This window comes from Nicotiana sylvestris, chromosome 11 (assembly GCF_000393655.2).
Source record: "Nicotiana sylvestris chromosome 11, ASM39365v2, whole genome shotgun sequence".
NCBI lineage: Eukaryota > Viridiplantae > Streptophyta > Magnoliopsida > Solanales > Solanaceae > Nicotiana > Nicotiana sylvestris.
In genome coordinates, this window is record NC_091067.1 from 85,777,985 (window position 1) to 85,790,979 (window position 12,995).

The 12,995-nt window shown below is 39.5% G+C and overlaps 1 protein-coding gene across 1 annotated transcript; it reads left to right on the forward strand.

The window, feature by feature from the left end:
• Positions 1–103: 103 nt before the first annotated feature.
• On the forward strand, positions 104–682 carry LOC104247757 (uncharacterized). The gene has a single exon (XM_009803852.2). The coding sequence runs from the start codon at positions 104–106 to the stop codon at positions 680–682; it is 579 nt and encodes a 192-aa protein (XP_009802154.2).
• The last annotated feature ends 12,313 nt before the right edge of the window (positions 683–12,995 follow it).

A 12,995-nucleotide genomic window follows, 5' to 3' on the forward strand; every position in this document is an offset into this window, starting at 1 on the left:
AGCTCTTGTGGTCCTCATCCCTGAGTTGCAAAATAAGCACTATAAATTCATTCGTTTGAACAGCTGATTTTTCATGCACCTTAATAAAATAATACGACTAAACATGAAGGCCAGATATTTTTATTTTACCGTCCATTCTGCTAGTGACCTCCAAGATGTTCGAGAATTCGGTCGAATGAAAGTTTATGCAAAGGTTTCAATAGCAGGAAAGACAAAGTGCACAGAAGTGGATCATTTGAACGAGACGAATCCTAAGTGGAATGCCACACTTTGCTTCATTGTGCCCGAGAAAGATATCATAAAAGGGAGTACTATTCCTTCTAAGATTGAGCTGTTTTGCAAAAGGACTTTCTCACATGATAAATACGTTGGGGAGCTGCTCCTTTCTCTAGCTCCTCGTTATAAAGGAGAATGTACTTTTCCAGTGCGCAGAAATGATTCAAATGAGAGCAAATGTTTTGGAACTTTGACGTTTTCGCATGCTTTAGGAGATACATTCATAGTTGCGAACTCATCATCATCATCATCTGCAAAGGATAACAATCTGTTAATTGATATAATTAAAATTGGAGTGGATCTAGCGAATATTGCAATGGCTACACAAGAAGAAGAAGAAGATGATGATGATTATGATGATGATGGTGATGATGATGTGGAGGAGGTGGAGGAAGATTTGCTTTAATTAAAACTGGAGTTGGTCTACTGAATGCAATGGCTACAACCCTCAATTGACTTCTCATCATCATCAGCTGGTTTTATTATGTAATAATACCTATGTTAAAGTAAGAACTAATTTTGCTTGAAATATTTTTTGGAATCTATGTTAGCATATATATTGCTGTTGAAATTGCACAAGTGTACTTTTCACGAAGCAAAATGTGTTGAGTCTACGAAAATCAAACACAAGAAAAATTAAACAAGTTGTAGTAATTAAATTTTCAAGTACAATGTGTAGTACAATCTCTATAATTTCCCGAATCTTAGAGGAAGTATTTTTGATTCTTCTATTCAACTGTTGGATCAAGGGCTTGATATTTGATTTTTTTTGTTTCCCACTTGATTTTCGATATCTGCATTTGGACATGAAAGTCTCATATTGGTGATTGAAAATATTGGGAGCATACCTATAAGCAACAGGTAAAACCAGCCTCAAGTCCTCCAGACTGGCCCAACATCAACACACAGAGATTACATCTCGCCCCTCGATCAGGGAATCACAAGCCATCAATGCACATCTGATACTGAGCGCTCATGCACGCATACGAACGCGTGGAAGGAATTCAAAGAGTTACATTTCAAGTTGAATCAACGCATGATAAGAGTTCAAGAATGTAAAGTTTTCCTAAAGGTTCTGTAGCCTTCCGAGGATAAGTACAGACGTCTCCGTACCGATCCGCGAGACCCTACTAAACCTGCTCATGACTCGTGAGACCTATGTAACCTAGGCTCTGATACCAACTTGTCACGAACCTAAAACCGATCGGTCGTGATGGCGCCAATCGCGAAATTAGGCCAGCCGACACAATTCCCGAATTTAACCATTTTTCAATAAAAGTCATTTTAATCCTTAATTAATTAAATATCTCATAATGTAAGTCTAAATGAACAGCGCAGAATAAATATATAAGCCCGACATCGAAGTATCATAAGTCACGGGCATCTACTAAGGTTTGAATACAATGAAGAGTATGAAGTTATACTAAAACAATCTAAGGAAGACAAGAGGGAGAAGAGCAGGGCTGCGAACGTCGGGCAGCTACTTTGCTAACTCCGACAACTCTGCCACTGAGCAACCAACACCCTCAACCGGGGTCAGAAATAACTAAATCTGCGCAAAACGGTGCAGGAAGTAATGTGAGTATGCCAACTCAGTAAGTAATAAAAGTAAATGAAAGCTGAGCAATAAGAAAACACGTAAGCCACGTCATAACGCTACAACAAATGCAATACATTTCCAAAACAGTACAGAAATCATTTACTTCGTAAATCAAGTTCAGTTTCAGTAAAACCTTTTAAAACAACTTTCCATAGTTTCAAACGAGTGATAAAACAGTGAGTAAAATTGATAGAAACATAAATAGCCCCTCAAAGCAAAACATGTACCATAAACCGCCCCTCAGGCATAATATCAACAGAACTAGCTCCTCGGGCTGCCTCACAATCACTCGTAATCAGCCTCTCGGGCATAAAATTAATCAAGAACCGCCCTCGGGAAAAACATTGATCAAGAACAGCCTCTCAGGCAACAATATGAAATAACAACATCCCCTCGGGCTACATCATATCACTCACACTGGGTACCCGCGCTCACTGTTGTGTACAAAGTCCGGGAAGGGGCCCCTTACGGCCCAAGCGCAATAATAAGTCATCTCGTGGCATAATCAAACATGCTATCAACCTCATATCAAGCCACCTCGTAGCGCAACAAATCTGGAACTCGACCTCATAATCACAAATCAGTACCATACTGCTGTGGTGCGCAGCCTGATCCCATAATATCCTCAGAATACAGATCCTCAGCCTCACTCAATCAGAAGTTTCTCATGCCACTCGGGCGACAGTAAAACATGATGCTCAACCCAAAATATTATTTAAAATATCAAAACGGAGTAAATATGTCGGAGTTATGAAAATAGTAAAATACAGCATGACTGAGTACAAATATGAAGTCAAAACAGTGAGGAATAGTAGTAAAAATCACATAAGGGTCCAAAACAGTTGGCACGAGGCCCAAATATGGCATTCAACCCAAAACATGATAATACTTTCCAAAACACAATGATATCAAATAGTTATCTATCAAATACGAGGTTTAACAGTCATACGGGACGGACTAAGTCACAATCCCCAATGGTGCACGACCCCACACTCATCATCTAGCGTGTGCTTCACCTCAAAGTAGCACAACAATGTGAAATTCGGGGTTTCATACCCTCACGACAAACATTTACAATCATTACTTACCTCGAACCGGTCCAAACTCTAGCCCGCGATGCCTTTGCCTCTCGAATCGGCCACCAAATGCCTAAATCTAACCAAAATTAGTATATTATCATCAATATACGCTAGAGGAAGAAAGCCCAGGCAAAAATAATTAAATTACCTCAAGAATCCCGAAATTGCTCAAACCCAACCCCCGTGCCCAGGTCTCGAAATCCTACCAAAGTCTTAAAATCCGACAACCCATTTAATTACGAGATTATCCATACTAGTTTCACTTAATTCCGACTTCGAATCGGCTTTCAAATCCTAAAAATTTAGTTTATGAAGTTCCACAATTTTTCCCAAATTTACATCCCAAATCTCTACTCATATGATGAATCCAACGTTATAATCATATATTTTAGCCAAAATTGAGTTATAATCACTTACCCCGATGGTTTTCTTGAAAATCCCTCAAACAATCACCAAATCCCGAGCTCTCTAGGTCAAAATATGAAATAAAACCTTAAATCTCGTACTTATAGTGCACCTTTTGGATCCCCCATCACCGCTGACCGCGGTAAATCCACTGCTACAGTGCAAAATGTTGACTGCAGTGACATGCTTTAGTATTTTGGCCATAACATTCTCTAAAGATGTCCAAATTGTGATTTCTTTAGCTTTCTGAAAACTAGAAACGAATGGCTGCAACGTTCATTTTTAAATCATCTCAAAATTCCTTGTAGATCGAAAGATATAGTCTTCCGAAGTCAGACCAGTAAACCTGCGGATTCTTCCTCACTGCGGAACGCGGACCATTTTCTGCCCCAGTGGTAAAACCACCGCCCCCAGCGGTAAACCCACCGCCCTCAGGGGTAAAACTTCCGCCCCAACTATAAATTTAAGCACCAGAATCAATGCCTGATTCTCGGTAATGCCCAAACCCGCTTAAAACTCACCCGAAACACACCCAAAGCCTTCGAGACCTCAACCAAACATACCAACACCTCCCATAACATCATTAAAACTTAGTCAAGCCTTCGAATCACTCAAAACAACACCAAAATACCAAATCAACTTCGGATTCAAGCTTAAGAACTTAGTAACTTTTAAATTCCACAAACGATGCCTAAACTGACCAATTCAACTCCGAATGACCTGAAATTTTGCACATACATCACAAATGACACTACAGAGCTACTCCAATTTCCGGAATTTTTCCGACCCAGATATCAAAAATTTCACTATCAACCGAAAAGCGCCAAAATTCCAATTTCGCCAATTCAAGCCTAAATCTACCGCGTGCCTCCAAATTACGTTCCAAACATGCTCCTAAGTCCCAAATCATCCAACGGAGCTAATCTAATCATAAAAATTCAAATCTGAGATCGAGTACTAAAAGTCAAAAACTTGGTCAAACCTCTCAAATTTTAAGCCTTAAGCTGAGAACCATTCTTCCATATTAGTTCTGTTCCACCTAGAAACCAAAACCGATGATTTACATAAGCCATAATATATCATACGAGGCTAGTCATGCCTGAGAATTGACGAGCGAAATGCGTGCTCAAAACAACCGGTCGGGTCGTTACATCCTCTCCCACTTAAACATACGTTCGTCCTCGAACGTGTCCAAAGTTGTTTCAAAAATTATCAAATCACTGTGTAACCTTACCATGCAAAAATCGGGGGTGATCCCACGTCACCCAATCTCACATAGGTTCGATAACACAATGCAATTGAAATTTCACAATCCAACCTAGCCCATAAACCTTAGAACCACATTTCCACTTCTGAAATCATCTACAAGATCAGAATTTCACATCTATACTCTGAATAAGCCCAAACAAGCTGTAACAAACCATACCTGCAACCTTAGATGCAATTACATGATATACCGCATAGCTCAAACTCTCGTAGCGATAACTTCTGATCATATCAGTTGCTTAGAACAACCGAATATCGATAATAAACCCTTTATCAAATAAAGCCTCATTCAACACTTCTGTATACTGCCACTGATAAATGAAACACGTAGAAAGTCATGACCATTCCTCAGATCACTATTCGTGAAGTCACTTCTCCTTTGGCAAGGACCATAGAAAATTTTTGAGCCGAACATCGATATTATCCTTCCAACACGCTGAAACCGAATCTCGTTGTATTCATTCTAAATCCCAATGATCTCATCTAATCCAACACAACTACTCTGGTGACATGGAACATCAGCACAATCTAAAATCACAACTCATGCAATCCGCGCACCAATAAGAAACAATCCGAATGTACTCAACTCATGAAAAATGACTCAAATGAGAGAGTTGTACCATAATCTCTCCAGTACCAGTACACACAATGTTGAGAACTCGACACACGTGGTAGAACCAGAACACATGAATCTAACCCGCAGGATCATACCTCCGCATAGCTTCTTTCCAATGCGTGACCTCATCCAAACGCTGGTCCACATGAAACACCTAAAGTTACTATGCTCAAATCGACAACCACGCGCAATTTGATATCTAGAACCAAAAGCAAATCATCATAACCACGGCGAAGCAATTGACATAACATTACACAAATCCGAAAGGACACAACCGATACGTCATCTGCCAAGCAATACCAATAACTCTTCCTGCTCGAATTCCATTGAGAGACCCCAACAAAACAGCAACACATGTGTCTATAACCAACAAATCTCAATGCCTCACAACACGGGAAGGTAACTCATAGATCTCCCTAGATCACTAATAAACTCAATAACAATCGAATCAACACATCCCTCAACAATACAACCTGGAGTCAACCAAGCCGACTCGAGTTAGAATACACATCCATATTGGCCTACCAATGAACCCATTATTAAGGAGTCCCTAAAATTGTTCCTTCAACTCCTTTAACTCTGCCGGTGCCATACGATATAGTTCCCAGTACCAAATCAATAACCCTGTCCGACGACATGCCCGGCAGCAGGAAACACATCCGGTGAATCCCTCACCACCAAAACTGAATCAATGGTAGGAGTATTTCCACTGACATCCATCACGAAGGCCAAGTAAGAAAGGCAACCCTTCCTAGCCATCCGCTGGGTCTTCAAAATGACACCACCCTACTAGGAACATAATTCGTCGAACCTCGCCACTCAATTCGTGTTATTCCCGGCATAGCCAACGCCACCATCCTAGAGCAACAACCCAGAATATCACGACATGGAGACAACTAGTCTATGCCCAATATTACATCAAAATCTAGCATACTAAGCAACAAGGATCCACTCGGGTCTCCAACCTCTAATAGTTACCACACAAGACCGATATACCCGGCCCATAACAATGACCTAACCTGTTTATGAGAACTCCCAGCCTCCAAATCCATATAGCACATGAATTACCATATCTGATCCCAACTCCACCGTCCGAATATACAACACACCTCTAATACCCAATCATCCCATGAAAGGTACTCCTATAATTCTTCTGTGCCACCAAGTAAACTCGAATATTAGCAGTCGATCAAACAAGAGAGTACCGCAATACTAAAAGTATCCTCAACTTAAACACATTGCCCTTTCTAAAACGTATACTCTCATCAAGCCATACATGTTAGTAATATCATTTACATAGTCATCAAAAACTGTCCATGCTACCTAAGAATTTATGCCCCCTTCCTTTCAGAATTTAACCGTGACCTTACACATGCAAATTTCAACCCTACACAACATACCGCATATACCATACCATCCTATGATAAATATGAGAACTTCATAATCCACTCCGAGCCACAACAACTACGTACTCAACTAGCCAAGAACTTTCCATTGATTCCATCTACAAGGAAATCACTATACATTCCATGATCCTCACGCTCGTAGAAAATATAAATCTCTAACCATGGTAGAAACCATCAATAACTCTCCGAATTCCATTTGCACAAAACTAAACCATCAGGATTAGATCCTTCTCACATCAACCAAGCTACGCATGCCACTAAAACCCAAGAGCATTGCCGCGAAACACCTGTAGAATCTCATTACCTCGTAAGCACCCAAAGAACTAGTCATATCCTTACCATGTCGATCCGGCCTACTACCAAACCATCCCATTTATCCAAGTTCCTTCTGATTTACCTTCAACTTGATGCTTCTTCTTGCTATAACACCACAATTCCTTAACCCAAACTCACCATAAGAGACCCAAGCATAAAGCCACACCGTCTAAGGCTCATAAGCCGCCGGATACTCTCTTAAATATTACCAAACTCACCACATTCAAAATACCTACCCTGAAGTGACTCCCTGCGAACCCCAAAGCCATTACCTTTACCTTCATAATACTGATATATGGAATCCCATAATGATACAGAAACACCACGAGTCTTGACACCCTCCAATGCAAAGCTCAGTTTCTAGCCAAATATACAACTTGAAGATCTCCAATTATTACTTGTAAGATCTGGAACCCACTAGAACCATTCTTGAGAGTCATCCACTCTACTCAAACTGCCATTATATCAATCAAACGGACCGAATAACCTGTGCTCCAATAGCATTTCGACACCGCAGAATGTAACCTCACCTTAATGCAACCAAGAAACACCATGTTCTATGCACCGTACATCCTTTACCAATAATGACTCAAGCCATTCCGTGATTTATATACACCCATAAAGCATAACATAACATGTATTGAAATTTCCTTTACTCGAGCCATCCTCGGTCTCAACCTCCGAAAGCCATAACTAATTTACCAGTATGCCTCCATCTGGAACCAACATAGCACATAACTGTGCAATCAACTAATCAATAGCAGACTCCCCCACTTGGCGCAAAGCCATAGACCAAAACACACAATAACTCATAATGCATATCTTCTACTACTCCCATAATACCATAGTGAGATTAAACTTAATCCTTTATAAAGCTCGTGCAACACAGACCATCTAGTACTTCAAATCTTTGGCAAATCTCGCATTCACCCTCGTAACAGTCAAGCCCACTTTCTTAAGTGACCCCAAATTCAAATTGCATACATATATTTCACTGGTAAAAGAGATCTTCTAGCAAACAACATAAGGCTCATACGAACTTCAGAACACTCAGAAGGAGATAACACACCTGCTTCACCTCAAACTAATAGCTCTTCATACCCTTCCACTGTCATAAAAATTACGCAATTACTTAATCTTCCTGAGTCTGAACTCATATCATAACATGAAATCTACTCCACTCCCCAACTAAAAAACATGAAAAGATTCATCACACTCCCATAACTCGGGGCTATACATCAAATCAAGATGGATATCAAGTATCAAATAGTTCTTTCTTCCCCCAAGCAGACCCTTCTCGTCTCATTCAAATCATATGAACACATCTCGCAGTAACATTATACTCATTACATAGTCATCCAGCCATCGTTTCCACTAAAAGGGACACTACCGAACATATAAATTCAAAAAGCACATGCTCATACAATCAACACCTCAGTGCTCAAGCTACAGGTAAAACCTGGCCTCAAGTCGTCCAGACAGGCCCAACATCAACACACAGAGATCACATCTGACCCCTCAATCAGGGAATCACAAGCCATCGATGCACATTTGATACTGAGCGCTCATGCACACATACGAACGTGTGGAAGAAATTCAAAGAGTTATATTTCAAGTTGAATCAAGGACACACAATAAGAATTCAAGAATGTGAAGTTTTTCCTAAAGATTCTACAGCCTCCCGAGGATAAGTACAGACTTCTCTGTACTGATCCGCCAGACTCTACTAAACCTTCTTATGACTCATGAGACCTATGTAACCTAGGCTCTAATACCAACTTGTCATGACCCTAAAACCGACTCGGTCATGATGGCGCCTATCGCAAATCTAGGCCAGCTGACATAATTCTCGAATTTAACCACTTTTCAATAAAAGTCATTTTTAATCCTTTAATTAATCAAATATCTCATAATATAAGTCTAAATGAACAGTGCGAAATAAATACACAAGCCCAATATCGGGGTGTCATAAGTCACGAGCATCTACTAAGGTTTGAATACAATGAAGAGTCTGAAATTATACTAAAACAATCTAAAGAAGACAGGAGGGAGAAGAGTAGGGCTACGAACGTCGGGCAACTACCTTGCTAACTCCGACGACTCTGCCACTAAGCAACCAACACCCGCAACCGGGTTTAGAATAACTAAATCTGCACACACGGTGCAGGGAGTAATGTGAGTTTGCCAACTCAGTAAGTAATAAAAGTAAATGAAAGATGAGCAGTAAGAAAACACGTAAGCCACGTCATAATGCTACAACAAATGCAGTACATTTCCAAAAAAGTATAGAAATCATTTACTTCGTAAATCAAACTCAGTTTTAGTAAAACCTTTAAAAACAACTTTCAATAGTTTCAAACGATGATAAATTAGTGAGTAAAATTGATAGAAATGTAAACAGCCCCTCGGGCAAAACTTGTTCCATAAACCGCCCCTTGGGCATAATATCAATAGAACTAGCCCCTCGGGCTACCTCATAATCACTTGTAATCAGCCCCTAGGGCATAACATGAATAAAGAACTGCCCCTTGGGCAAAGCATGGATCAAGAACAGTCCCTCGGGCAATAATACGAAGCAACAACAACCCCTCGGGCTACATCATATCACTCACATTGGGTACCCACACTCATTAGGGGTGTACAGTCTTTAGGAGGGGCCCTTACGGACAAGGCACAATAACAAGCCATCTCATGGCATAAACAAACAGGCTCTCGACCTCATATCAAGCCACCTCATGTTGTAACAAATCAGGCCATCAACCTCACAATCATAAAGCAGTACCACACTACTGCGGCGCGCATCCCGATCCCATAATATCCTCACAACACAAGCCCTCAGCCTCACTAAGTCAAAAGTTTCTCATGCCACTCGGGCGATAGTAAAACATGATGCTTAGCCCAAAATATCATTTAAAATATCAAAACGGAGTTAATATGGTTGAGTTATGAAAATAGTAGAATACAGCATGACTGAGTATACATATGAAGTTAAAATAGTGAGGAATAGTAGAAAAAATCCCCTAAGGGTCCAAAACAGTTGGCACGGGGCCCAAATATGGCATTCTGTCCAAAATATGATAATACTTTCCAAAACACAATGATATCAAACAGTTTTCAATCAAATACGCGGTTTAACAGTCATGCGGGGCGGACAAAGTCACAATCCCCAATGGTGAACGACCCCATGCTCGTCATCTAGCGTGTGCATCACCTCAAAGTAGCACAACGATGTGAAATCCGGGGTTTCATGCCCTCAGGACAAATATTTACAATCATTACTTACCTCAAACTAGTCCAAACTCTAGCACGCGATGCCTTTGCCTCTCGAATCGGCCTCCAAATGCTCCAAATCTAACCAAAATGAGTATATTATTATCAATATACACTAAAGTAACAAAGCCCAGGCAAAAATAATTAAATTAACTAAAGAATCCCAAAATTTCTCAAACCCAACCCCCGGGCCCACGTCTCAAAATCCGTTTAATGTCTCAAAATCTGATAACCAATTCAATTACTAGACTATCCATACTAATTTCACTCAATTCCAACTTCGAATCGGCTTTCAAATCCCAAAAAATCATTTTATGAAGTTCCATAATTTTCCCCAAATTTACATCTCAAATCTCTACTCAAATGATGAATCCAACGTTATAATCATGTATTTTAGCCAAAATTAAGTTAGAATCACTTACCCCGATTATTTTCTTGAAAATCCCTCAAAAAATCGCCAAAGCCCGAGCCTTTTGGTCAAAATATAAAATAAAACCCCAAATATCATATTTATAGTGCACTTTTCGGATCCCCATCATCGCTGCCCGCGGTAAATCCACTGCTACAGCGGAAAATGTTGACCACAGTGACATACTTTAGTATTTTGGCCATAACTTTCTTTAACGATGTCCAACTTGTAATTTGTTTAGCTTTCTGAAAACTAGAAACAAAGGGCTACAACTTTTATTTTTGAATCATCTCAACATTCTTTTTACATAAAAAGATATAAGCTTCCGAAGTCAGACCAGTGAAGCTGCGAATTCTTCCTCACCGCGGACCATTTTCTGCCCCAGCGGTATAAGCACCGCCCCCAGTGGTAAAATCACCACCCTCAGCGGTAAAACATCCGCCCCAACTATAAATTTAAGCACCAGAATCAATGCCTAAGTCCCGGTAATGCCCGGACTCGCTCAAACCTCACCTGAAACACACTCGAGGCCCTCGAGACCTTAACCCAAACATACCAACACCTCCCATAACATCATTAAAACTTAATCGAGCCTTTGAATCACTCAAAACAATACCAAAATACCAAATCAACTTCAGATTCAAGCTTAATAACTTAGGAACTTTCAAATTCCACAAACGATGCCGAAACCAATCATTTCAACTCCGAATGTCCTAAAATTTTGCAAACACGTCATAAGTGACACTACGGACCTACTCCAATTTCCGTAATTTCATTCCGACCCCGATATCAGTATTTTCACAACCAACCAGGAATCGCCAAAATTCAAATTTCACTAATTTAAGCCTAAATCTACCACGGGCCTCCAAATTACATTTCGAACACGCTCATAAATCCTAAATCACCTAACGGATCTAATCTAATCATAAAAATTCAAATCCGAGATCGAGTACTAAAAGTCAAAGACTTGGTCAAACCTCTCAAATTATAAGCCTTAAGTTGAGAATCATTTTTCCATATCTGTTTTGTTCCACCTGAAACTCAAAACCGACAATTTATATAAATCATAATATATCATATGAGGCTAGTCATGCCCGGGAACCGATGAGCGAAATGCATGCTCAAAATGATCGGTCGGGTCGTTACACAAATAGACCAACAAATACTAATTCCCTCAAGTCAAAGTTAAACACAATACTTACCTCGTTCCGCAATCAAATCAATAATCAACCCCAGCTTTGCCTTTCAAACAAGCCTCCAAACCAATCGAATATAGCCAATTATCTATCAAACAATCCAAAATAAACTTGGGAAACTACCCACGAAAGAAAAAGTTTCAATCTTTCGCTAAATTAAAAAGTCAACCCTGCACTCGCCTGGTCGAAATTCGAGATTCGGACCAAAATTTGATTATCCATTCACCACCGAGTCTGTTATGTAATTTATTTCAAAATTCGACCTTAATTTGAGGTCTAAATCCCAATTTTACAAGTCCCTAGATTTTACCTATAACTCTTAATTTCTATCATGTATTTCATAGATTTGAAGTTAAGAATGCATGAAAAGTACAGGGGAATTGATGAGAAATAAATTAGAGTTGCTTACCAATTAATTTAGGGAGAAAAAAGTGTGATGATTCGATAGGCTATTTTGAATTCTAGCCCTTATTTTCGTGTTTTAATACATGTATTAGTTCCATTTAGTATGTTTCGATTTGCACGTGCAATATGGGAAAATTAAAAGAAAAATATGATTTTTCGCTTTAAAAATGACTTGAGTTGACTACGGTTAATATTTTGAGTGAATGATCCCGGATCGATATTTGGCGATCCCGGTAGGTCCGTATCATGATTTTGATCTTGGGAGTAAGCTTGAAATTGAATTTGAAAGTCTCTAACTTGATTTGACTTGATTCGTCGAAACTTGTAACTTGAAGGTTTAAAGACTTTCTAGGTTTGATCGTAGGTTGACTTTATTGTTACAGGATTCGGATTTTGATTTCGGAACTCGGTATAGGTTCATTTTGCTATTTAAAACATTTCTGTAAAATTGTGTACTAAACGGAGTTTATTTGTTAGGATTTAGACACTCGATTGTGAATTTGGAAGTTCTTGAGTTTCTTTGAAATTTTCATGCATTTTTATGTCCGATTCGTAGTTCTAGTTATTATATTGATATTTTGAAAGTGTGAGTGCATTCGTATTGTTGTCCCAAGAACATGTGAAGTTTTGAAGACTGACAAAAGAACTCAGACATGGACCTATTGATACCCAAGTTTTCCCTATATATTTTAAATATGCATAAATACCTTCAAAACAACATATACTTGCATATATAAGCATTGATAATAGGT

Bases quoted from the DNA above. Each gene is read 5' to 3' on its own strand.
- LOC104247757 (XM_009803852.2), top strand. From the start codon at position 104: ATGAAGGCCAGATATTTTTATTTTACCGTCCATTCTGCTAGTGACCTC.